Genomic DNA, 25,873 nt, shown 5'->3' on the forward strand with positions numbered 1-25,873 from the left:
ACAGTTTCTATTACTTGTTTTTTTTTTTTTTCCTGTGACTGGATCACACTTTCTTGTTTCTTTGCATGCCTCACAATTTTTTGTTGAAAACTAGACATTCTGGGTATTGTAATGTGGTACCTCTGGAAGTCAGATTCCTCCCCATCCCCGGAGTTTGTTGCTGCTGCTTGTTGTTGATTGTAGTAGTTTGTTAAGTGACTTTCTAAGCTATTCCATAAACGCTGTATTCTTTGTTGTGTGTGGTCACTGAAGTCTGTTCCCTTAGCTCAGTTGTCAGATGGTGACTTGACAGACGTTCCCTTAAACCCAAAGAACCAAAGAGGAAACAAATGCTCTCAGCCTCTGCAGACCGGCCCTGTGTTGGGGCACTCCTCCAACATCTGAGAAGGTCACTTACAGCTCTGCCTTAGCCATCACTTCCTGCTTGCACGGAGTCTAAAGATCAGCCTGAAGTGAGCAATTAGTGTCTTCTCCCGTCACTTCTGAGCCTGCATCCAGCACTGGGCATGTGTGTGCCTCCTAGATCCCCCAGTGTGTGTGGGTCCTTCCCAAGCCCTAATTCTTCCACGTCTCCTTCCCAAACCTCTGAGCTTCTCAGAGAGGAGGGGCAGAGGGTAGGTGCTGCGTGTTCAGGCCACGCTCCTTCCCTGTGCTACTCAAACCTCTGAACCACACGTAGTGCTGTGACTTTATGTCGATAGTGGGTGGGACTGGGGGGCATTTCTGTTCTTCTTCACACTCTTTTGCATTTAAAAGAAGTAGCCATTTGAAGTTCTTATGGTGAAAGACACAGGCATACATACATACACAAAAGTAGGCTGCACCAGGGCAAGACCACATCTTTAAGAAAGAAATGCACTTGAGGGGCCAGGGCAGTGTCCAGCCAGCAGGAAAGGCCAGTCAACTCCAAAGGTCCACTGGGTCCCCTGGGCTCTGGGAGGGGCTGCAGGAACGCTGGGCCCATCGGGCAGCCTGTGCTCGGGCCCACACTCTCAAGATGGCTCATGGAGCACTACTGGAGGCCGAGTGGCCACTGTGACCCCCAGTGATGGGGTGGGCATTGTGAGTTGGGGCAGCACAGACATTGCTCTGGCACCTACCTGCGTGGGGAATCTCTGAACCCTGATTCCACTGCAGGATGGGTGTCAGTGCTGTGAAGGGACACCTCGGGGGCACCTGTGACAGCCTGGCCCAGGACCCAGGGCCCACAGAACGCTGGCCAGCACCCGCCTTGCTGCTGCCTGTGCTGTAGCTGCCAGACAGCTGAGGGCATCTAGGCCGGTTCTCAGCACAGACTCGAATTCCCCAACAGGGAGACGGACGCGAAGCAGGGCTCCACTCCAACACCGTGGGCCCAGGCCAGGGGTTCTGCCGGTCTACATGGAGGTCCACGTGGCACTGCGTGTGGGGGGCCACCCGGACTCACCTGGATCAGGCCTGCCGCAGGGTTCCGCCTCTTCTCAAAGTGCTTCTGACGATGCTGTTCTTGAACTTTCAGGGCAAAGCCAGACCCCAAGATGCCCTGCAAATCACTGGGATCAGACGGTGCCCCAGGGACCACAGCCCCACACAGTTCCTCAGGGTCAGACCATGTCCGGGGGACCGCAGCCCCCCCACCCGTGCCTGCACACTTCTAGCTCCACCTTCCCGCCTCCTCAGCCCCCAGTGCCAGGAGACAGGCTGGGGGGAAAGACTTGGATTTGGGGTAAAGGGAACTTCAGGCTTACAGGAGCCTGGCGGGGCCCACTCTGAACACATCTCAGCCCAGAGATTAATCCTCCTCCCCAATTTGTCCACACTGGAGTGAGTGGAGAGGTGTGGTCCGGGGTCCCAGAGAAGGGCCACCAGGAGAGCAGCAGCGCCAGCCCCGCCCCTCACAGCTGCGGGTAGAGGGTTAACAGGGCCCTTGCCTCTTCTGAAGGAGACCTGACGGAGCTGTGTCACCATACAGCACCGCTCCTGGTCACAAGGACCCAACTAGCCAATCCCACAAGGCTGGGAGGCGCTGACGGTGACCCACAGACACGGGTCAGAAGGTACAGCCTGGGGCGGCACATTGTGGAGGCTGCCACATCCACTCCTGGGGGCTGTGGGCCTGCTGGGAGCCCTGCCCCTGCCCCACATGGCCCCGAGGGCAGCTGTGGTCACCAGGGGGGCCCAGACCCCGTCCCCAGCAAAGGCAGGAAGGGGCAGGACTCACAGCAGGAAGAGCGAAGAAGGAGACGCCGATGAGGGTGAAGGTTGCCGCCAGGAGCCTCCCGTTCCAGGTCTGGGGGTACTTGTCCCCGTAGCCAATGGTTGTCAGGGTGATCTGCGGACAGCAGGCCCCGTCGCTCAGCCAGGCCGGACAGTGGCCGCCTGGAGGCCCGCGACCCGAGCCAGACCCTCCTCCTGAGGCCTCAGGGCAGCTGGACAGAACCCCCGCCGTGCCGCCTTCCCAGGGCCCGAGAGGCCAGGGTCACTGCTGGCTGCCCTTCCCCCCTCAACGATCACATCCACTCTCCGAACCTCTGCTCCTTCCCTGTGGGCTGGGAGTGGGGGTCAGGCTCTGCTCTCACTTCACACCCAGCCAGGGGCCAAGAGGCTAGGAGAGAGCCAGGGGCCTGAGAGGTGACAGTGCCGAGGGACCTTCCAGGGACGCGGAGAGGGTCGTGTGGGCCCTTCGGAGGGACGCGGAGAGGGTCGTGTGGGCCCTTCGGAGGGTGGCTTGTAAGCTGAGGCCAGGAGAGCGGGAGGGGCCGGGGGTGGGGCTGGAGGAGGCGACAGGAGGGGCGAGACTGGAGAAGGAAAAGGCCCCTCCCCAGGGCGTGGCAGGCAGGGCCACGGGTTTAGAATTGCTCTGCAGTGGGGAGCTGGCAAGGAGGAAGTGGGGCCCGGATGGGCCTTCCCAGGAGCCCAAATGAAAGGGGCCGTTTTCAGGTAGCTCCCACAAAACCTGCCAAAGTGGAGCCCCAGGCCTGGTGTGCAGGACCACCAAGGCCACACACACAGGCAGGTTCGGAGGCTCAGGACAGACCACGTGGCCGGCTGCGCTGGGAGGTGGGCCCAGGCGGGCCCTGAGGGGCGAGGTCTTAGCCAAACAGCGGGAGGGGCCGAGGTGCGAGCAGGAGAGGGAACTGGGGGCATCGGCGGCCCTGGCCAGGCGGCGGACAGGAGCAGAGTTTGCTCCTCGGGGGACTCGGACAGCAGGGTCAACTGGCCCCCGCGCCACAGGCACGGACATCTCTCACCGTCCACCCACCATCCACCCTGGGAATCCATCCCCCGGACTCTGGGGTCACGCAGAGAGTCCACCCAAAGCCCACTGTGCAGCCTGAGGAAAGTCTGCGAAACGGGGCTGAATAATCTTGGCTTCGCCAGCAGGGACTTCTGTGCTGGTCACCTGCGAAGTCACAGCCAAGGCATTCGGGCCTGCATAGGAGGTTCTGGGAAGGAGCCAGCGAGCTGGGCGCAGGTAACAGGGAGCCGGGTGGAGCGAGAAGGACACTCGCTTCTCACCAGAAGCCTCCCGGTGATTGGGCTCCTCTATTCGACTGCTCTCAACAGAGACTAAACACATTTTAAAGACGTAAAATACTTAAAATCGCGCCCTCCCCCCGCAAAACTCGGCAGCGCGACAGGAAAGGCTGTGAAAGGACACAAGCCGAGGGCGAGGGCAGCGAACCGCCAAGGTGGGGGCCGATGCGGGCCTGACTCAGGGCCAGGAGGTGGGGAGAAACCCAAGGCATCTCGGGGCTCAAGGAGAGGCCCCCAGACCTGGCACTGCTGTGGGCACAGGGCGCGCAGGGCAGGATGGCGAGTCTGTGCCAGGGCGCCCGCACCCGCCCCAGGACCGCACACCCATGTCCTCTCCACACAGGCGAACACTGGAGCAGCGAGAGGGGAGACGCTTCCCCTCCTGCCCACCCACCAGCAGCCGGGCCTGTACCCCCCATGCCTGGCCCTACTCTTGGGGACCCCAGAGCTGGTCAGAAAGCCTCCCACGGGGCAAAGACTTCCTAAAAATTCCGTTATCCCCGGACAGAGAGAAGAACAAAGTGTATCCATAAAACAAAGAGTCTTGGAAACGAGACTAAAATCACAGAGTCAGGTGGAAGACACCTCCCAGGATGCAGGCAAAGGGAAGGGGAATCTGGACAGGACACACTCCACGGCCCGCGGCCTCACCAGCGGCCTCGGAGCCCCGGGAAAGGGATGAGGAATCTGGACAGGACACACTCCACGGCCCGCGGTCTCACCAGCGGCCTCGGAGCCCCGGGAAAGAGGGATGAGGAATCTGGGCAGGACACACTCCACGGCCCGCGGTCTCACCAGCGGCCTCGGGGCCCCGGGAAAGGGAAGAGGAATCTGGACAGGACACACTCCACGGCCCGCGGCCTCACCAGCGGCCTCGGAGCCCCGGCAAAGGGAAGGGGAAGGAGGAATCTGGACAGGACACACTCCACGGCCCGCGGTCTCACCAGCGGCCTCGGGGCCCCGGGAAAGGGATGAGGAATCTGGACAGGACACACTCCACGGCCCGCGGCCTCACCAGCGGCCTCGGGGCCCCGGGAAAGGGAAGAGGAATCTGGACAGGACACACTCCACGGCCCGCGGCCTCACCAGCGGCCTCGGAGCCCCGGCAAAGGGAAGGGGAAGGAGGAATCTGGACAGGACACACTCCACGGCCCGCGGTCTCACCAGCGGCCTCGGAGCCCCGGGAAAGGGATGAGGAATCTGGACAGGACACACTCCACGGCCCGCGGCCTCACCAGCGGCCTCGGGGCCCCGGGAAAGGGATGAGGAATCTGGACAGGACACACTCCACGGCCCGCGGCCTCACCAGCGGCCTCGGGGCCCCGGGAAAGGGATGAGGAATCTGGACAGGACACACTCCATGGCCCGCGGTCTCACCAGCGGCCTCGGAGCCCCGGGGAGAAGGGATGAGGAATCTGGACAGGACACACTCCACGGCCCGCGGCCTCACCAGCGGCCTCGGGGCCCCGGGAAAGGGATGAGGAATCTGGACAGGACACACTCCACGGCCCGCGGCCTCACCAGCGGCCTCGGGGCCCCGGGAAAGGGATGAGGAATCTGGACAGGACACACTCCACGGCCCGCGGTCTCACCAGCGGCCTCGGGGCCCCGGGAAAGGGATGAGGAATCTGGACAGGACACACTCCACGGCCCGCGGTCTCACCAGCGGCCTCGGGGCCCCGGGAAAGAGGGATGAGGAATCTGGACAGGACGCACTCCACGGCCCGCGGTCTCACCAGCGGCCTCGGAGCCCCGGCAAAGGGAAGAGGAATCTGGACAGGACACACTCCACGGCCCGCGGTCTCACCAGCGGCCTCGGAGCCCCGGGAAAGAGGGATGAGGAATCTGGGCAGGACACACTCCACGGCCCGCGGTCTCACCAGCGGCCTCGGGGCCCCGGGAAAGGGATGAGGAATCTGGACAGGACACACTCCACGGCCCGCGGTCTCACCAGCGGCCTCGGAGCCCCGGGAAAGGGATGAGGAATCTGGGCAGGACACACTCCACGGCCCGCGGTCTCACCAGCGGCCTCGGAGCCCCGGGAAAGGGAAGAGGAATCTGGACAGGACACACTCCACGGCCCGCGGTCTCACCAGCGGCCTCGGAGCCCCGGGAAAGGGATGAGGAATCTGGACAGGACACACTCCACGGCCCGTGGTCTCACCAGCGGCCTCGGAGCCCCGGGAAGAGGGGAAGGAGGAAGCGGCAGACTTTTGAAGCCGCAAAGGGCACCAGCCTCCTGGAAGGAAGCCCCCCTCCACAGGGCCCATGCTCCAGAAGAGCGTCAGGGAGGGAGGGGCCCGGCCGCCAGCACGAGCGTGGAATTGGGGCACCTTCAGACACGCACGTCTCACAAAAACTTCTTCCCTCAGAAGACTGTGACCTCCAAACCGAGGGCAGACTGGGGGTGGTGCTGGGAGACTCGGCACTCGGGGCCCAGCATTCGGGGGGCCCAGCCCTCAGGGGTCAGCGTTCACGGCCGGCGCTCGGGGGGCTGGCTTCAGCGCGCTGCAGTGGGGGGACTCCCCCGACGCCAGTGAGGCCCCTCCGAGGACCCCAGGCCCACAGAGCAGAAGAAAGGGGACTCCGGCAGGACGATTTCCGAGAACGACAGGGAGAGGGAGGGAGCTAACCGCACCCTAGCGCAGAACAAAGCGAGCCTCTGAAGTCAAGTTCACAGGGGAGGGAACTCCCCGGAGGGTCAGCGGTTACAGCTCAGCGCGCTCACTGCCGAGGGCCTGGGTTCAATCCCTGGTCGGGGGCTAAGATCCCGAGAGCCGCGAGGCGCGGCCTAAAGTAAAGTAAAACTAAAGCTCACAGAGGGAACCCCGTGGAGGCGGGGAATGTACAGATGGGTTCCCCCGCCTCCGGGGGGTGGGGGCGACAGAAGGGGCGATGGGAGCGGGGGCACATTTTCACTCTAACACTCAGGCACTATTTGGCGTGTTTAAGATTTTGATTCAATTCTTACAGATGGGGAGGCCCCCCCGCAGGGCCTGCGCAGGGCAGGTCGAGAGAGCGGCCAGGCCCGGGCTGTCCGCTCAGAGGCCGGACGCACAGCGGCTGTGGGCTCCGATGCGCGGCTCCCGGTGCCCGGGCCTCAACTCCCCTCTCCTGCCGAGCCCGGCCAGGCTCCCGCCTCCCACGTGGTCGCTAGAGGGACACAGACTCCGGGCCTCGTGGCAATTAACACAAGAACTGCAAGTAAATTGCTCTCCGGCTTAAAGGCCGGGAGAAAGCAGGCACCCCTCTTGCCAGCGACTGGATTTGCAGCATCTGCCCCAGGTCACGTGGTCCTCGTTTTCAGAACTGGGTCTGGGGTCCCAGGAGACAATGGGCTCAAACCTCCCACGGGACCCTCCACCGACCCCCGGCCCAGTGCCCCCGGGCTGAGTGTCCAGTACCCCCAGGAAGAGCTCACAAAGGAGGGCACTCTGGCCCCCCTGCCTGGGGACGTCGTGGAAACGGGGAGGAGCCAGGCCGAGGTCCGTTCAGCCCGCGGGGCCCAGCCTGGTCTCCAGAGGGCACACTCCAAGAACGCGGGGCATCGCCTCTCAGCGCGGGAGGGCCCTGCAGAGGGCGGCCCGGGAAGGCTTTTCTCAGAAGAGACCACGTGCACCCGGTGACAGGAGAGAGGCCCTCGAGGGGCTCAGGAGGTGGGTGGCCGTGAGCATGGGCTGAAAAGGCACCAGCTCCGGACCCACCCTGGGCAGGGGCAGCCTGGGAAGTTGAGCTGGGAGAGCCAGGGCGTCCATTTCCCCTTTTGCAAACTCTCCTGCCCATCAACAGGACCGCAGGACCCCTCCCCCCATCACAGAGGTCACACAGGTGGTCAGTGAGGAAGGAGGGAAGGTGACTGGCCATGGCTAGGCACAGGCTCCCTGAGGCCAGGCCCCTCTCCACCCCACACAGACCGGCACATCCCCTACCACCACCCCGCCTGGGTCGCCACATCCACGTGGCATCACCGTCAGTAGTGGCCAGCAAGAGGCCCCAGAGAGACATCTCTGGCCCGGTCAGCCAGGGAGAGCTGTGCATCTCCTGTCCAGGCCCAGGGGTCAGGGGCACACCCCGGAGTGGGGAGCAGGGGAGGGCAGACAACGCGCAGGAGGGACCCCGAGGAAGGCCACACCCGGTGAGCGTGTCCTCAGTGAAGGGCCATGGCCCCAGCGGCTGGGCACTCACCAGGCCCCACCAGAGCGCGTCCGCGTAGGTATCAAAGTGATCGTTCTCCCCCTTCTCCGCCAAGTACACCAGAAACGAGGCCAGGATGAGGCAGAGGAAGCCGATGTACCAGGCAGTGACCAGCTCCTGAAAGAGGCACATCACAGCCGCTGGGCCAGCGTCCAGCCCGACTCTCCCCCGGGAGCACGAGGCCCCGCCTGCCAGGAGGTTTGCTGGGCGCCGCATCCCCCGGGCTTCAGCGGGTGGGCACCCCTCCCGAGAGCCGGCCGCAGAGCCCCAGCAGCCCCGATCCCGGGGCAGGCAGGAGGGGGAGCGTGTTTTCCAGTTCCAGCCCCGGGTGGTCCCACACCTACGCACCTCACCCCTGGAGGACGGTGGGTACGGACGGCTCAGCGCCGCATCCACCCAGGAAGGGAGTGTCCCCAGGCGGCCGTCAGCCCGTCAGGCTGGAGAAGCTTGGGCTGCTGGGACCCTACCCCAACTTGCCTGAGCCTGGGGGAGACACCCCGACTGAGTGCCCTCCCTGGGGGTCCAGCACCTCAGCACCCTGGGGACCACCACCCTCTCTGTCCTGCCAGCCAAGCCCCAGCCTCCGGGCTCAGACAGGAAGGGTGGTGGGGAAGGGACTCTGGGGCCAACAAGCCCACCCACAAGAGGACGGCCTCCTGCTCAGACAGGAAGGGTGGTGGGGAAGGGACTCTGGGGCCAATAAGCCCACCCACAAGAGGACAGCCTCCTGGCGGAGGCTGCCAGGGCGGGGTCTGGGCGGGCAGGGCCCCTGGCAACACAGGGACGGGATCTGGACGGGCCATGGGGCTGCAGCCCCCTCGCGGCTCCCACGGCCAGCGGCCACCACGAGCCTCAGCCTAAACGGGCAGGAGCCTGGGTGCTGGGGGGCAGTGGGTGCTGGGGGGCAGCGGGTGCTGGGGGGCAGTAGGTGCTGGGGGGCAGTGGGTGCTGATCCGGCACGGCCACCCAACCAAGGAGCGAGCCGGCTCCGGGCCCAGAGGGACCGGACGGCAGACACGCTGGAGAGAGGAGGAAGACGGCCAAGTCATGGGGAGACGCCCAGAGGAAACGAGGGGCTGGGCCCCGCCTGCTCACCTTGCTGTGCGCGTAGACCACGGAGCCCAGCAGCTTCCAGGTGCCACCGCGCCGGTCCATCCGGATCATGCGCAGGATCTGCAGGAAGCGCAGGCTGCGCAGCGCCGACGTGGCGAAGACGTTGCCCTGGGAGCCGGCGGCCAGCACGGCGATGGACGCGATGAGCACCATGACGTCTGCGGGGACAGCGGAGGAGCTCGGGCCGGCCCCCTGCCGCGCAAGGGCAGCCCCCACCAGGGCCCCGGGAGGACGGACAGACGGAAGCACACAAAGTGCTGGCGTGGGCCTGGCTCCACTGTCCGCCCAGCCCAGCCCTGCCCTGGGCACGGCCGCCCGACACCTCATAACCACGGGCTCTGACGCCAAGAGGGCAGGTGACGAGAAACTTCCAGAAGGAGCCGATCCTGCAGCCCTGCCTGCCCCCCCCTGCAGCGGGCCTCACCGATCACACAGAAGGGCTTCCGCGCAAACTTGAGCCGCCCCCTCCAGCCGCGGTACCGGCAGCAGCAGCCCGCGGCCCAGATCCGCACGAAGTACTCCACGCCGAACACCACGATGGTCACGATTTCCTGCAGGGGAAGCCACGGCTGAGCCACTGCCGGCTCCGCTGGGGGGGGGGAGGGGAGAGTGCTGTGCGGCTGGTGTGGGAGTGGGGACCCCGTCCTGTGCAGCTGGTGTGCGAGTGGCGACCCCGTCCTGTGTAGCTAGTGTGGGAGTGGGGACCCCGTCCTGTGCAGCTGGTGTGGGAGTGGGGACCCCGTCCTGTGCAGCTGGTGTGCGAATGGGGACCCCATCCTGTGTAGCTGGTGTGCGAGTGGGGACCCCGTCCTGTGCAGCTGGTGTGCGAGTGGGGACCCCGTCCTGTGCAGCTGGTGTGGGAGTGGGGACCCCATCCTGTGCAGCTGGTGTGCGAGTGGGGACCCCGTCCTGTGCAGCTGGTGTGCGAGTGGGGACCCCGTCCTGTGCAGCGTAGCTGGTGTGGGAGTGCGGACCCCCGTCCTGTGTAGCTGGTGTGGGAGTGGGGACCCCGTCCTGTGTAGCTGGTGTGGGAGTGGGGACCCCGTCCTGTGCAGCTGGTGTGGGAGTGGGGACTCCGTCCTGTGCAGCTGGTGTGCGAATGGGGACCCCGTCCTGTGTAGCTGGTGTGCGAGTGGGGACCCCGTCCTGTGCAGCTGGTGTGCGAGTGGGGACCCCGTCCTGTGCAGCTGGTGTGCGAGTGGGGACCCAGAGGGCAGAGCCGATGGAGGGTCTCAGGTAACTGCCAAGGGGGCGGGGCTCCCATGCCCGGGGGCGGGCCCAGGACACAGCGCAGGGTGGGCAGGGGCGGAGGGCTCCCCGGAGGTGCGTCAGCTTCCCTGGGGCCCCATATGCCTCCATCACCAACGGCAACACAGAAATTACCTGTGGTTGCCATGGCGCCTGCTGTGAGCTTCCCAACCCCCAGCCCACGCCCACATCTGCCAGGGAACACCCCACACTATGGGGTGGAGGGGGCCCCCGGGGCCCTCAGGCTCTAGTGAGAACAGAAGACAGGAAAGGGGGTGGGGACGGGGGGGCGCTATCAGGCACTGTGACGACACAGGGAGGGGCCAGCCTAGGCTGGAGGGTAACAGGGTGCCGGGGGTGTTCAGGGGAGGGACGGGTGGGGGCTGAGGATGCGGCAGCATCACCAACGTGGGGGGGAAGCTGGGAGGGACCCAAGGGCTACCAGGAAGAGCAGGGGCCATGGGTGCCAGGAGGACGGGGGTCCCTGCCGGTGGGCGTCTGGGAGATCAGACCAACGGGACCGGGGACAGGCTGCCGCCCACGGTCTCCGCTGCCATCAGGCCCGTCTGCGCCGACCCACGGGACCCACCAGGATGTAGAGTGCGCCCTCCGAGCTCTTCTCGTACTCCTTGATGGTGGAGAACACAGACAGCACGAGGCAGGAGAAGACCAGCAGGAACCTGGGGGCCGGAGCAGAAGGCGGTCAGCCAGGCCGGGCAGCCAGCCGGCGCGGAAGGCACAGGGCAGGGCAGGGGCACGCGGCAGCCCAGGGCTCCACGGCGATGCCTGGGCCCAGCTGCTCTGCAGGACGCCCACCACACTCCCCCCACCGCCCCCACCAACGTCCCTCGCCAACGTCCAACGTCCCTCTCAGAGGAACCACAAACGGGGGACACTGCCTTCTGGGCCGCTGGGCAAACAAGAAATGAGTGAACCGCACAGCCCGTGCCCACGCAGGGCACCCCATACGCAGTCACCCCTCTCCTCATCCACAGCTGTTTCCTCACGAGGCCCCGAAGTAGACACTTCCTGTCTCCCGGCTCACACCAGCCTCACACACACCGTCCCAGCGCCCTTGGCCGCCGGACCTGTGTCTGCAGGCGGTGCTGGCGGGGGCACTAACGGAGCCGGGAGCCGATGGGCGGCAGGTGTCCAGCCAGAGCGGACAGGGCGGGGCTGGGGTCCCAGGGAGCAGAGCCCCTGAGGGCTGAGGTCAGCGTCCAGGCCTCCTGAGGCACAGAGCACCTGGTACGGGAAGCTGGGCAGGGACCCCACACCACGCCCCTCCCACTTCATCACCACTGGGACACCCCCATCACCCCAGAGTGTCGAGACCACCATCCACCGTGGTAGTGGTGGAGGAGGGGAGATGAGACCCTTCAGAGCCAAAGCCGCGTGGTCCAACCTCAGCCGGGCCACAGCGACAGTGACTGGGGCCCTACCCCGCCCAGCCCAGCCTGCGTCACGGAGCGGCGGCCCCGCCCATGTGCCCCAGAGGCCTGACAACCAGGCCCAGAGAGGCGCAGACCCGCCTCCACATGCAGCCCCTCCCCAGAGCGTGGCCCCGAGGATGTCTCCGGATGCGCCCCCAGCTCCAGGGCAGAGGCGCTACGGGCAGATAACAGAGACCGCTGGCACAGAAAAAACGCACGCGGGGAAACGGTCACGTTTCAAAACCTCAATTAATTTCCTTTGCTCATTAGCCAATTTATTCAATTAGCTGAGCCCTGGGGGAAAAAATGTCCAGATGTCTCATGTGCCTTATACTCGTAATTCTCTGCCTGCGGTGGGAAGGAGCCCACGTGCCCAGAGAGGATCTGCCAGGGTCAGAGGAGATCCCAGGGTGGTGAGTCAGGACCCCGGGGCCTGGGCGGTGGGAGAGACTGGCAGGATCCCCAGCTCAGCTCAGCACTGGGCGCGGGAGTCGGGGGGACGCATAGCATGGTGGGCTTCCCTGTGGAGGTGTTCACAACGCTGCAGGATGAAGTGCTGGTGGGGCCAACAGGGAAGGGAAAGTGTTCCTTGGCAGAGGGAAGGGCAAGTGGACTGGCGCCAGGAGGGGGTCGGGGGGGGAGGGGGAGACAGTGTGTCCAGGACCTGGCAGCGGGCAAGTCTGACCAGACTGGAGATCGGGGCCCCGGGATGCCTGACGCCATCGTCACCTGTCAGGGAGACTGAGTCCAGGGCTGCGCCCACGCAGGGCAGCTCCTCGTGCTTTATAAAAACATTCCTCTAAAGAAAAACAGGAAAGACCCAGGTCCCAAGGTGACCAGGCCCTCTCAGCCCCGCCTCCCCAGGGCGCTCTGACCAGCATCTCGGAAACTTCCAGAATGGCCAGGGTACGCTGCACAAAGCGCAGCCCTTCCCAGCAGGCAGCTGCCAGGCTGTCGGGAGCCCCACCAGCAGCTCAGGAGCCAAAGCTGCGGCCCAAGCGCCAGTGACATTCCAAGTTTTGTTTTTGATGTGTTGGGACAGATGGTCGCAGGCGACACCGCCTGGGGCGCGCAGGGGGTGCAGCAGGATGGACGCTCCAGAGAGAGGCCAGCACACCCACACGACAAGGAGGAAGGAGAGGCAGCAGCAGACTCCCACGCGCAGCGGGCACCCCAGCCACGCCTCCAGGTGCAGGCAGGGCCCCCGCAGATCAAGAAAGGGACAACTCCAAAGGGCAGTGGTGCCCCCCCCCCCGGCCACTCACAGGTAGCCACGATGGGGAAAAGGCACTTAATTCCAGGTCCCCTCCTGTCTGCGGGTAACCCTGTGACCGGCGACCACCCCTGCCCAGCACACAGCCGCATCCTGGGCCCGGAGACGTCTGAAGCCCACGCCCATCCAGCGAGGCTGAAAGGGGCTCCGCCTCTGGCCTCGTGGTCCCAGGCACGGCATCCTCCATTACAGGGGACACTTCCCTGAGGCCCAGCCCCCGGGGAGCCAGGGAGTGGGGGGGCCAGCCCTCCCGCAGGACGACGCAGGTGATCACCCCCAGCCCTGAGGCCCATCGCAGGGCCGCCCGCTGCCGTTATGCTGGGGCCCTGGGCACCGGAGCATCCTGGAGACCCTGGGGAGTCTGAGCCAGGCGGGGGCCTTCCTTCCCAAAGACCTCTCTTGCCTCGGTGACCCGGGTTCTGGCTCCTGGCAGGCTCATGGGAGCTGCCAGCTGTGGCTCTAAGGGACTCCCCTTCTCCCCTCTCCTCCTCTGTAGAGGCATTGGGGAGGTGCAGGGTGGACGCCGCCGCCACTGGGAGGCCCCGGGAGGCAAGCTGTGTGCTTAGCACCGACCCCCAGGCCCCAGAGGACGTGGTGGCTAGTAGCTGGGTCCGCTTCCTCCCCAGATGGGATCGGTGAGCAGTTCTACCCGCCCACAGGCTGGGAGACCCGTCCCCCTGCTGCAAGGTTCAGCTCAACGGCCAGCACCATCCTGTACATCTCCCCAGCACCGGGACCGAGGCCCCAGGGCCCTGGGGGAGGGGAGTTCTCATGCCCTCCAGCCTGGGAACTGTCCAGGCTGCAGGAAAAGAAAGGAGGGGAGGCAGGAGGTGGCTGCAAAGGCAGAACATGGCGGCTGATTATGATAATGAATTCATCGTCAGGATGCTTCCCTGGCAGCGGTTGCCAAGGAGACGAGCAGCTCAAGCAGCTGGTCCCCAGCCCCAGATTCCAGGGGCTGTGATGGGGGTCAGGCGGAGCGGCAGGCCAGCCAGGGACCTCAGACCTTGCTCACCTGGGCAGGGGGGAGGTAGGCCACCTGGAGAGTGAGCATCAGAGCAGCCGCATCCCAGATGCACAGCCAGGCCTGCACCACCCAGTTCACGAGTGGCCATGAGGTGGGGCGGGCCCCAGCACTGCAGGACCCACAGCAGCAGGAGAGACCTCAGCCAGACATCAGGAGGGACTTCCACAGCCTGAGCTCTGGGCAGAGATGGACCCCTCTTTTGAAACAGGTGGAGGCACGGCAGGGTCCTCAGTGTAGGGATTCTGACGCATGGAGAGACAGGCAGGGCAGGCGGGAGGGACTGAGGGTGGTGGAGCCTTGGGCATTGGCCAGGGGAGCCCCCCAGTCAAGGCCTGACAGCACCCCTCGAGGCGGTCAGCCCACCCACAGCCGTGCCGCAGGTCCTGGGTGCACACGTGTGCGTTCTGCCTGCCCTGCACTCTCGGGAGGGGGCGGCCGCCACCCCCAGAGGGAGACCCCACTGCTTTCGGCACTCCCCTCCCACCCCCTCCGCCCATCTGACTGCAGGGAATATTTCTTTTCCGGAAAACGTGACAAGGTTTCTGCCACCTCATTCCCACGTCTGGTTCCCACTGTTGGGAGGGCACCAGGGGGGGTGTCATGGTGCTGGCCCACAGCCCAGACTCCCCGCTCCCTTCAAGGACTAAGCTGGGCGATGACTGGGATTATTCACCTCATTCTACATATTCAGTGAAATACACCTTTCATAAGCGAATGGCAGGAAGTCGTGTTACCAGCACCCCACTTGCTCACCCCCAGCCCCTGGCTGGCAGAGCTGGGAGAGAAGGATGGGGAGGGGTCCCTGACATCAAGCACCACCCCCCAGGCTCCAATTCAGCTATGCACCAGGCAGGCGACAGCCCAGCAGATTGGAAGAAGGTGCTCATCCGTTTTACAGATGAGAAAACGGAGGCTGTGATGCAGCTCACCGCGGCCACGCGGGGCCGAGCCTGAGCACGCTTCCACTGGCGGGGTCTCCCCAGGATAACGTCCATCCCGATAAGGCCGGGTGGCCTGGGAGCCCAGGAGGGGACGGGGGCGGAGCTGCCAGCGTGAGGTCCAAGCTCCCACACCGGGTCCCCGGGGAACCTCCCGCTGCCTCGTCCATCAGGACTGCAGTTGGCGCTGCAGCCCGGAATCTAATTTCACCCTTAATGAACTGCTCTGCCTCCAGTACCTGGGGCCACCGCCAGTCTCTGGGCAACAGGAAGCCTGGACTCCTGATGGCTGCTCCGGGCGCAAGCAAGCCAGACGCGAGGAATCGCTCTGAGATCCCGCCGCGGTCCGAGGGAGTGGGAGGCCGTGTGCAGACCCTACCCTGGAAACGAGCCCCGCCCACAGGGCCGCCCACCCAGGCCCACTGCAGTCCCGCCAGGCCCCCGTACACGGCAAGTAAGTGCTCAGTAAACGCCTCAGACCTGACAGGCCCCAACCCAGGAAGTCCCAGACCCTGGGAAGGTCCAGCTCCGGCCTTGGCATTTGAGGCCTCCCTTGAATTAAATTAAATTGAATAATTGCACATTCTGTGGATTTCACATCAATTAAAGAAAAAAACAGAAACAGGCCAGGTTGTCAGGGACTGAAGCAGAGGGTAAGGCCCATCCGCCCGTCTTGTGCCCAGGCAAGCCCTCCCCACCCGTGCCTCAGCTCCCCTCTGCGCCCTCCCCACCCGTGCCTCAGCTCCCCTCTGCGCCCTCCCCACCCGTGCCTCGGCTCCCCTCTGCGCCCTCCCCACCCGTGCCTCAGCTCCCCTCTGCCCTCCCCACCCGTGCCCAGCTCCCCTCTGCGCCCTCCCCACCCGTGCCTCAGCTCCCCTCTGCGCCCTCCCCACCCGTGCCCAGCTCCCCTCTGCGCCCTCCCCACCCGTGCCTCAGCTCCCCTCTGCGCCCTCCCCACCCGTGCCCAGCTCCCCTCTGCGCCCTCCCCACCCGTGCCTCAGCTCCCCTCTGCCCTCCCCACCCGTGCCTCAGCTCCCCTCTGCGCCCTCCCCACCCGTGCCTCAGCTCCCCCCTGTGCCAGCACAGATTTGGGCGGGAGAGCCTACCCCTCTGCCCACACTGCTCCCCGCACCCCCTGCCACCAGGGGACCTGACCCCATCCTTCAAAGAAGGACACTGCTCTGAGGCTTCCTGGGGGGCAAGGAGGGCCCCAGCCTCCCCCGGGATGCCTTAGCATCCACACGTGGGGATCAGGCAGCCGCTGGCTGGGTGATTTCCTGTGCTGTGGTGCGGGGGTCCCCCTCCAGGTGTGTTCTCTTCCACGGTCCACACTGAGCTCTGTCCTTGTAAGTCCTGGTCTCCCCCGGCCCCGGCTCACTCTGGGGGTCCCCGTCTTGGGGTGCGTCCCCCAGGCCTGCCACACACACCCCCAGCACAGCCACCTTTGGGGTCCCTTGAGTGCCAGGCTCTGTCCAGGGAGCTGGCCTGACGAAACGGTCAGCATGGCTGACCCCCGGCCCTGCGGGTCCCATAGCCCCAACCGCGCGGAAGCCTGCGCAGGAGCGGGGTGAGGAGGGGAGGGGTCCCCTGTGGGAGGCACTGCCGTGGACAGCCCTCTGAGGTCAGGGCCCAGGGCAAATACCATCTTTCGGGGGAGAGGTGCTTCCCCCGCCACGAGGGGTCAGTTTGGACCACCCTGGGCATCTGACATCCCCTTCGTGAGCACAGGAACCCATGCAGGCGCTCAGGGTACCCCCACACCAGGGCCCCTCACAGACCCGCCTCCCCAGGTCGACAGCATGGCCAGGCCTGCTCCCCCGGACTCTTCCTGAACACCCTCCAAGCGGCTCTCGGGCTGGCCCACTCCCCCCGTGCCCCATGGGTCATAGCTCAGTGGTCCCCTAAAAACACTCCTGGTGTTCTGCCGGCCTCCATCTGCACACCTCGAGTGACAGCCATGGGCAGGACCTCGGTTTAACAAGCCCCCTCCCGGACCAGCCCTGGTCCTGACCCCGGGGGGCCACCAGGCACGTGCTTGCCTGGGTCCTTCTCCAGGCCAGAGCACCGTCTGCTCCCCAGCCATAAGCCACCGAGGGCGTAGGGTGAGGAATCAGTGACAGGGCCACCTCATGCTCCCCCGACCCCAGGGGCACCAGGAGCCCTGATGACAGAGACAAAGCCCAACACTCGTCCAGCAGAGACTTGTCTGATTCCACGGGAAAATCCCCACCACACACGGTTAGCACGAAGGAGGACGACAGCCTGAATCCGATCTCCTTTAAGAAATGCAGAGACAGGCACAGATGCCCGGAAGGCAATCGGGAAAGACAAACGCTCCTCCTCAGCTTTTCTGCATCTTCTCCGTTTCCTACGGTGGACGTGTGTAATTTTCATAATCAGAAGAGGTAATGGACCATAACCAAGTGTTTCTCTAAGAGGCCGCCAGCCCCTCTCGCTCAGACCACGCAGTGCTGTCTGCCCACCACCTGGCCTGAAACACTGGATTTCCGTCCACACGATATTAATTCAGCTCTCAGCTAATCAAACCGCACAAAGCGGAGAGGACCGTCTTGGAGAACGTTGACCAAGGAGGAAAGAGCTCTGTGAGCACAAGAGGCTGAATCGGGAGGCGGAAGCAAGCGGCCACGCGCCTGCCCCAAGCGCCCCGTCCGCAGGCCAGCCAGTGATGGGCCAATCTCCCCACTTTCCATGTCCCGCACGGAGCTCGCTTGGAGAGACGGCCGTGGGCTCGTGATCAGGACCGCGGCCAGCGCCCTGCACGCCGTCCCGCCTCGGCTCACCCGGGTCACCCCCGCCAGAGGCTGAGCTCCAAATGCTCTCGCTTCCTGTTCCTCCGGGTGAAAGTCGAACCCCGGGTCAGGCCCTGCCCTCCTGCTGGAGGGCCCGTCCCGGTGCTGCCACCACATCCCACCAAGGCTTGGCCTCCAGGGAGAACAGACTTCTAAACGCCAGTGGACCCAGCCAGGCCCGGCAGGACTGGCAGCCCTGCTCAGAGCCCTGCTCCCAGGAACAGAAATGGATCGGCAGGTGCTCACCCAGGCTCCTCCCACTTCCACATTCCACTCCCCTCCCCCGCCCCCGCTTCCTCCCCCGAAGCCTGGAATCCCAGGAGAAACTGGCCTTTTCCTCAGACAAAGCCTTCCAATATTTTTTTCCAAGCCTAAATGTAAAAGCAAGCTCAGAAGTTCTAAGCTCTCTAGTCAGGTCAAGACTGAGGCTCCAGGGAAGGAAGGGGCGGACCAGACAGGACCCAGAGGAGGGAGGGGCCTGGGCGGGGGCACACGCAGCAGACAGCCAGGGACAACCTGGGAGCTGAGACCTGTCCCCACAACAGACGATGAAGGAATCTCTGGAGACGCTGTTTCCAACGAGTCCGAGTAGGACTTTCTGGAACAAACGCGGTTCTGTACCTTTACAGAATTATTCCAGGGGGCTTCCCTGGTGGCGCAGTGGCAGAGAATCCACGCTCCCAATGCAGGGGGCCCGGGCTCGGTCCCTTACCAGGGAACTAGATCCCACATGCACGCTGCAGCTAAGAGTTCACAACTAAGGAGCCCACGTGCTGCGACTAAGACCCGGCACAACCAAATAAACAAATAAATAAATATTTTAAAAAATATCCCGGGTAATCTGAAGACATTAAAGACCTAATTTTACTCAAGCCGGGTAGCCGGCAGAGCCTAAGGACGCTCAGCTCTGAGTACATCCTGGAGATGAAGGTCAGACTCAGGGCTGGCGGCTGGAACACACCCACCCTCACGTCTCAACCAAGGGAAGCCAACACGGCCTCTGCGAGGAGCGGCCGGAAGAGGCCCGCCCGCTCCAGCGCACCCTCCCTTGGGCCGATCCCAGCTGCTGGGCAGTGGGACCGAGGCTCTGGGCCGCTGGTGGCCGAGAAGAGGCGAGAGCCCCCTCGTGGGTGGGCAGCCGCCCCAGGCCAGGGGTCTCCCCACCGTCCTTGGGGCTGCTGGAGAAGGCGCAGCCCTCACCCAGCCTCTGCCGGGCTTGAGCGCCGCTGGCCCCGCTCACCAGCGCGCGCTTGGGTGCGTCACTCAGCCCGGCTCACCTGCGCCCCGCCCCGCGGCATCAGGACACCTGGTAGAAGTTCTGCCGCTGTCGCTGCCCCCCCTCAGCAGGCACCACACTGCCCGCTCCCCAGGGAGCCCCCTTTGCACTTGCCAAACCCAGGCCTTCACAGTAGGGAGCCCGGGGGCCTGCATGCCCCGGGGCCCTGGCTGGGCTGTGGATGAAGCCACCCAAACGCACTAGGGCAAACTGAGGAATGTGGGCCCTGCAGCCCCACTGGGAGGCACGCAGGCCCCAGAGCTGCCCACCCAGGGCCTCCAAGACCCAGGCATCCCCAGCCCTGCTTCCTCCTGGATGAATTAGAAGCTTGGTGCAGCCCAGCTTCAGACAACAAAGACCAGCCCTCTCCCTAACTCCAGACCGTTTGCAAAACAGCACCCGGACCACCTCCCCCCAGCTCCGGCCATGGCTGCCTTAATTCACACGAGGAACAAACAGGCTTTAGAAACAGTCATTTCTCTGCCCTGACCCCTCCTGCACGCGCCCACCTCACCAAGAGGGGTTTTGGGGGTTCACCGGCACCCACCAGCTGCCAGGGGAGCAAGCTGGGAGCGGTCATCGGGCCACAGCCGCCTGCAGAACAGTGGAAAGAAGGCCTACGGGGCGGGGGCAGCTGCGTCAAACCCTCCCCTCAGCATGGAAGGCAGAGTCCCTGGGGGACAACCTCGGGGCCGCACGCCCCTCTTCTTTCTACCTCGGATCTCACCAAGCTGGCCCGGGCTTGCTGGCCAGGTGCCCCACAGCTGGGAGGGAACTGCATGGCACGGATGAGGCCCGTTTCCCGATGCCGCAGAGCTGTCAGCAAACCGCTGTTGGAAAGCACAGCCGGGCACCAGCCTTCAGAAGGGAGTGGCTGTGCTAGAAGGAGTCTCCCATGCTCCGGGGCAGCGCCAGGAGATGGGCTCAGCCTGGCGGCCCACGTGACACTAAGTCACCACACGACAGCTTAGGAGGGGGTGCAGCTCATCAGGACGCAGCCCGTGCGGAAACCTGGGGTCCCCTTTACGGTCTGGGGGTCCATTGGTACAACCCGCTCGCAATGGTCCTTCTCAAGCCAAAACCGTTCTGGCCTCTATGCTCGGAGGTCCAGGGCGCTGGGACCATTCAGCCGTGGAAGGAAGACCTCCCCCAATACCCAGGCAGCTGTAGAACAGTGAGGTCCTTTAGGAAAACGGCCAGTCCTCCTGGACAAACACAGCTTCAGACGGGGGCCCCGTGTCTAATCACGCGGCCACGTTCACAGCAGCCCCAAACCCCTCCATCCAGGCGCGGTCACTGGCCGACGGGACTGAGAACACACCCGGGCCGCGCGGAGGGCGGACGGCGCAGGGTGCTGTCCCGGACACGCCCGCCTCCCTCTGCCTGGTCTTCCTCCTTGCTGAGTGACAGACAACGCGGCCAGGACCCCGTGAACGTCACACGCTCCGAGCACTGTGCTGAGTGAGTCACAGGAGACAAGCACAGAATGGTGTCCCCACGTCACAGATGAGGGGACACCGGGCCCAAGGCAGGATTCCCCGCCAGGCCCCCGCAGAGCCCACGGTCCCCACGGCTCACCGTCCTCTGCCCACGCGCGCCCCCTGAACCATCACTGGTTATAACCTCACACCACACCTGATGGGGCGTGGGGGTGACGAGGTGACGTCCGTGACTAAGGCACGTACCCGGCGATCTCCATGCAGGAAAGGCCCTCCGTTTACACTCAAGAACGTTTCAGATGACCCGCCCACGAGGTGACCCAGGCAGCACGGTTTATAATGAGGCTGCCGGACACAGGCCAAGGTCTCTCACAAGCCTTGGCTCAGGAAGGGGCAGAAGGCTGCAGCCCAGGGCCGACCCAGCATCGTGAGCCCCAGGCCTGGCCCCCAGCCCCACCCCACCCCCGTCCCCCACAAGGAAAGGGTGGCAAGCCCGCAGTGCCTGCAGCACGTCCCGCCCTGTCGTGCCGAGCGGAGGTTCGGCCCTCCGCGGGGTCCCCCACCGCCATCCTGGCCCTCAGCACCTTCCACGAAAGGCCCCAGAGAACTCTCGGTCCTCTGGAGCCTGTCCCTTCTCCGGGGCATTCAGAACGCAGCTCCCGGGGGTGGGGGCAGCCTGGCGGGCTTGCCAGGACGGACTGAGGACGCCTGTGAGCGGTGGCCAGGAGCAGACCCCGGGCCTCACCGTGGACACGCAGACGCGCGGGGATTAACACAGCCTAGGATTCACTTACTGACCAAAACGGACCGGGAAGAACCCCCTGAGACGCTCTATCCACCACCAGGCTCGGGCTGCGCTCCTGGAAACAAGCCGGTCTCTTCACAATCGTTCGGAGTTTAGGTGTTTTCCGAGGCGGTGCCCACGTCGAAGCCCCCCGCCGAGTCTCCGTAGAGACTAGTTTCAATGTTTGACTTGTACTGGTTTCTAACAAAACAGATTTTTCTTTGTTCTGATCTGTGAAACTGTCAAGAACAGAGCTTCCTACCGACCCCATCACCCTGAGGACACAGACCATTTGCGGGGATTCAAGACAGTGTAATTAGACACCGTGATTAAGAAACACTTCATTAAAAAACACTTCATTGTCTCATTGTGGGTGAGAAATCCTACGATGAGGCCTGAGGTCTCCAGACAGCCGACTGGGGACAGTCTACTGAGCCCTGGTCTCCGTGGAAACCACAACCCTCCTACCGTTTTCACCTTTGGGGAACTTTCCGTAAGATTCTCCAACTCTTCAATCAATAGACATTTCCTCCCCAGGATTGCAGCGAGGTCTGGGAGCTGCAAGAAGCTGAGAATACAGCCATTCAGACCCCAGTCTCCTCTCAGAAGCAGACACCCAGGGCCACTTGCCCTGGGGCCCCCACGCCCCCCAAGTGCAGTCACACCGAGGAAAAGAGAGGCCAGCACGTGGGCCCACACTTGCCCACCCGAGGGCGGACAGGTGAGAGGGGGCAGCGGGCGGCCTGCACGTGGGTTATCCGAGGCCACGCAGGGGACTGTAGCTGGGCCCTGAGGCCCCAGGCCCCCATCCCGCTGCCCCCAGCCACAGGCCCCGAAATGTCAGCGGCCCCCCGAGACCCACCTGGACGCCATCCGAGGACGGAGGGGCTCGTGGACTAGCCCGAGAGAAGGCAGCTCCCAAGAGTGAGCCGCTCAGGCGAGCCCCGGCCTCCAGGGGCCAGTCCCTGCCCTGCAGTCACCGGCATTTTCTATCCCACCGATTTCAAACACAGTCTCACCTGGCAACTCCAAGTGGCTTTTGGATGTTGGAAAAGTCAACCGACCTGCACCCCAAGTTCCCATCACTGGGCCGAGACCCCTTCTGTCCAGCGTGAGTGGGGCAACTCAGGAACTCGACCGTCTCAGCCTCGGTTTCCGCACCAGTGAAAATGGGGCCACAAAGTGAGGAAGCCCTGAGACCAGCGGACAGCGGGCCGGCCCAGAAGACGTGCGGTTCCCCTCCCCTCCTAACTCGAGCCTCGGGGAGACACCCCACCCCCTCACCATGGTGGAGCAGCTGCCGCTCCCACCCGTGAGGGGAGGGGGCCGCGCACCCAACCCAGGCTCTCAAAGGACCCCCAAGGGCTCGCCTGAAGCAGATGAGTAGCCCCTGGGGCCCCACTGGCCTGGACACGCATCCTGAAGTGCTTGGGGTCTTTTCTGTGGCTCACACCCGCTCTGAGAAACTCATGAAAACCCTAGACCGCAGCTAGAAAATCCTCTCGTGTAAAGATGCCCTGCTCTAGGGGTGCACAGACCCTCGGAGCCCCGAGACCTGCCTGGGGCTGTGAAGGGCAGGCAATGGTGAGCTGAGATGCACCCCTTCCCCACCCCTCACGGCCCAGCTCCTCGCAACAGGGCCCCCACTCACCGCGGACGACACCAGCCTGCCCGCCCAGAATCCCGGCCAGGTCTGGGTGAAGAGCCGTGCGGGGCTGGGACCTGCCCAACCGGGGACTGCTCTCCCTCTCCAGCCAGAGCAGAGGAGGGGACACTGCAGGGGCCTCGGGGCTGGGAGGGGTGGCCCGGGCGGGCTCCCCTCAGCCTGGTCCAGGATCCTCCTGACTCAGGGAAGCCTCCCGCCCCCACAGGCAGCAGCAGCAGTGATGGCGATGGCTCCAGGCCCAGAGGCACGTCCATGGAGACAGCCCGTCCGCAAAGGGCAGGGGCACCTGGCCTGATACGCACCAAGCCCAGGGCCCAGAGGGCGGCCACCTCCCTCCCCGCCTCTGACACCCAGAGGGCTCAGCACACCTCTCCTTCCAGAAGCCGGGCTTTGCTGGAAGGTGGCCCAGGAGGGCAGCTGCCCCAGCCCTGCGACCACTCCCGGCCCCCACTGCCCCTCCCAGGCCCAGCTCAGGAGGCTTGAACTGGTTTAATCAACAAACCAAACAGACGAGGGCCAGTCCCTGCTGGGGGGCGGGGGGTGCACAGGGGAGGCCGCACCACTGGAGACCAGCATATGGGGGCAGTGAAGCCCTCCTGAGTCCAGTGGGCTGGGCCCAAGGATGGGCTGGGCCTGGGGACAGCTAGTGAATTCCAGGCCCGGGGAGCCGGGGGGTGACCGATGAGCAGCAACAGCGGGACAGAGATGTCGCTGTTCAGGAGCACCCCCGGGCCGGCGCCGGGAGGGTGGAGACCCCACGCGGTGGCCTCCACAATGCCTTGGGGGCAAGGGCAGCTCTGCCCCGTTCACTGCCCCTGGACCCTCACACACTGCAGGCCCACCTGTCCCGACTCGGGCACTCCCGAGGCGGGGGCAACGCAGACCCACACCCGAGAGCAGCTGCCTGGCCCCCAGTCCCCACACTCTGTTCCCAGCTCTGAAGGCTGCAGCTTCCAGGACGCAGGACGCACGGAGGGGCCGGCCACTTCGGGCCTGGGCAGGGAGAGGCCACACAGAGGGGACCCTGGGAAGTGCTGCCGGCGGGGACCTTCGTGCCCAAAGCACAGCGAACCCTCCAGCAGCCGCACCACAGGTCAGACAGGAGTGGGGGCGCCGCTGGGCTGTGCCCAGACACCAGAGGCCACCTCGGGCCAGGACCTGGCTGACCAGAGCTGGCCCCCGCCCGGCAGGGAGAGGAGGCACGGGGCTCTTCCAAGGAGGAAGAGCGCACCTGGGCATGTCCGCCCCGGGAAGAACCAGGTCACCTCCCTGGGGCAGGCGGGGGCTGACACAGTGCCAGGGGAGCCTCTGCCTCTTGGGACTCCCGGGGTGGCTCAGCGCTGGGGCTGGGGACAGTGGCCAGGAGGCCTCCAGGGCTGTGGTCACCCCCAGGACACCTATCCCTCCAGCAGCTTGGCATGTCCTCCCAGGGTCTTCTCCCCCACCCACAGAGGGTCCGTCCAGAGCACACACTCACAGGTCACAGGCACACTCACGGGCACGCACCCCCTCATCCCAGGTGGGCACTTGGTCGGAGACGGTTTCCCAGAATCCACCCCTCACTCCCATCCCCAAATGCCTCTTTCTCACAAAATGGCCGAGTCCTGGGCCCAGTCTAGCTGGGATGGGAGAGAGCGCCTGTAGGCTCAGAGGCCGTGCTCGCCACCAGCACAGGCGCGCGTGCACACACACACACACACACACACACACACCACACGCTCGAACACCCGTGTGCACACAATGCCGGCCTGTGGCCACCAGCCCTGGCGCAGGAGCCAGGAGTTCCCTGAACAACGGGCCCAGGGCCACCGACAGCCCTCCCAGGGCCAGGGCTGGCGGCCCCCCTCTTCCTGGGGGTCCACTCTGCAATAAAGGGGGTCTGGAGCCCAGAACGCGCGCAGGGGCGTCAGGCATGCACCTGCTCCTCCAGCGAGCCGCGGCAGGGGCTCGAGGCTGTGCTGGGGGAGGGGGAGGGGGGGCGACGCAGGCCAGGCCAGGGGTGGGTGCAGGCACCACGGGGCAGGAACAGCCAACTATCTACCCTGAGCCCACGGCTGGGGGCGGAGAGTAACGACGGGACCCCTCCGCCATTGCAGCACCCCAGAAGCGCACCCTAGAAGGAGGGCCAACCCCTCCCCCCATTCCCCCTTCTTTGAGGGAACCCATCTAGAGGGGGCCCTCTAGGAGTCCAGGTTCAGTGACAGGACGGGCAGCACCGCCCTCCCTCCCTGGTCGGCCCTTTGTTCGGTGCAGTGGCCGTGGGGAGGGGCCTCTCAGGGCTGAGGAGGGGAGGCTGGGGCGCTGCACATCTCCCCATCCTGCGGGGGAGGGACTGATGCAACCCAACCAGGCCGCTGGCGGGCGCGCCCACCCCGACCCCAGAACTCCTTCCAACCAGACGTCTCCAAAATCGCTCTCCAACCTCTGCCCTTCTCTTGAACCAAGGTACCCCAGGCACACGGTGTGACTGACGCGGGCGCTCGGACACACACGGAGGCCCTCGTAGCCCGCAGCTGTGCGCCCACGGGCCACCGGCGGCCGATCGCCCGGGTGCCTCGCGACCCGCGCCCGCCGCCCGGGTGGGCACTCACACGTAGGCGTGGTAGATGAAAGCCCAGCCGCGCGGCCGCTCCAACACGTTGTAGAGGAAATTCTGCAGCTTGCGGTAGAAGGCGTTGCGCTTGGGGGGCTTCCCGGCGCCCGCGCCGCCCGCGCGCGGCTTACTGAGGATGCTGCCGCGCTTGGGGGCCTCGGAGCCGGCGATGAGCAGCGCGCCGTCTCGGGTGGAGTCGGGCGCGCCGGGGTCCAGCCCCACGAAGCCCACCTTGAGCTTCTTCTCCCCGCTCGGGCCAGGGTACACGCCGCCGTTGCGAGACTTCTGCACCATGGTGCCGGGCGGCGCCCGGGCGGGCGCGGGCTCAGCGGGGGCGGCGCGCGGGGGGCGGCGCGGGCCCGAGCCCAGTTCCCCGGCCCTGGAGCCGCATGGCCAGGCGGCGGCGGCGGCGGCGGCGGCGGCGGCGGCGGCGGCGGCTCCGCGCTCCTGCCGGGCCCGGGCCGCGCGCGGGGACGCTGCGGCCCCCTCGCTCAGCGCGCGCCTGGGCGCCTGGCCCGCGGCCGCGCCGGCTCCGCCCGCCGCCTCGCCCCGCCCCCTCCTCC

At 65.3% G+C, this 25,873-nt stretch overlaps 1 protein-coding gene across 21 annotated transcripts in view; it reads right to left on the reverse strand.

Annotated features, from left to right (window-relative positions):
- Positions 1–25,662, reverse strand: part of KCNQ2 (potassium voltage-gated channel subfamily Q member 2) — a 57,269-nt gene extending 31,607 nt beyond the window's left edge. For 11 of the 21 annotated variants that reach the window (XR_010935519.1, XR_010935522.1, XR_010935517.1 and 8 more), the window contains exons 1-7: positions 25,309–25,661; positions 10,661–10,751; positions 9,248–9,374; positions 8,806–8,981; positions 7,702–7,827; positions 2,201–2,311; positions 1,427–1,522 (exon numbers count right to left, since the gene is read on the reverse strand). Coding sequence is in view for 16 of the 21 variants with exons in the window: in XM_067708717.1 (XP_067564818.1) it covers positions 1,427–1,522; positions 2,201–2,311; positions 7,702–7,827; positions 8,806–8,981; positions 9,248–9,374; positions 10,661–10,751; positions 25,309–25,604 (1,023 nt within the window). In the remaining 5 variants the exon portion in view is untranslated. Of the gene's footprint in view, positions 1–1,426; positions 1,523–2,200; positions 2,312–7,701; positions 7,828–8,805; positions 8,982–9,247; positions 9,375–10,660; positions 10,752–21,065; positions 21,359–24,194; positions 24,302–25,308 lie in introns of those variants that run through there. The other 10 variants (XM_067708719.1, XM_067708720.1, XM_067708718.1 and 7 more) reach the window with 5 other exon arrangements.
- Between the last annotated feature and the right edge of the window lie 211 nt (positions 25,663–25,873).

The sequence above is a fragment of the Pseudorca crassidens genome, chromosome 15 (assembly GCF_039906515.1).
Source record: "Pseudorca crassidens isolate mPseCra1 chromosome 15, mPseCra1.hap1, whole genome shotgun sequence".
In the NCBI taxonomy this organism is placed as follows: domain Eukaryota; kingdom Metazoa; phylum Chordata; class Mammalia; order Artiodactyla; family Delphinidae; genus Pseudorca; species Pseudorca crassidens.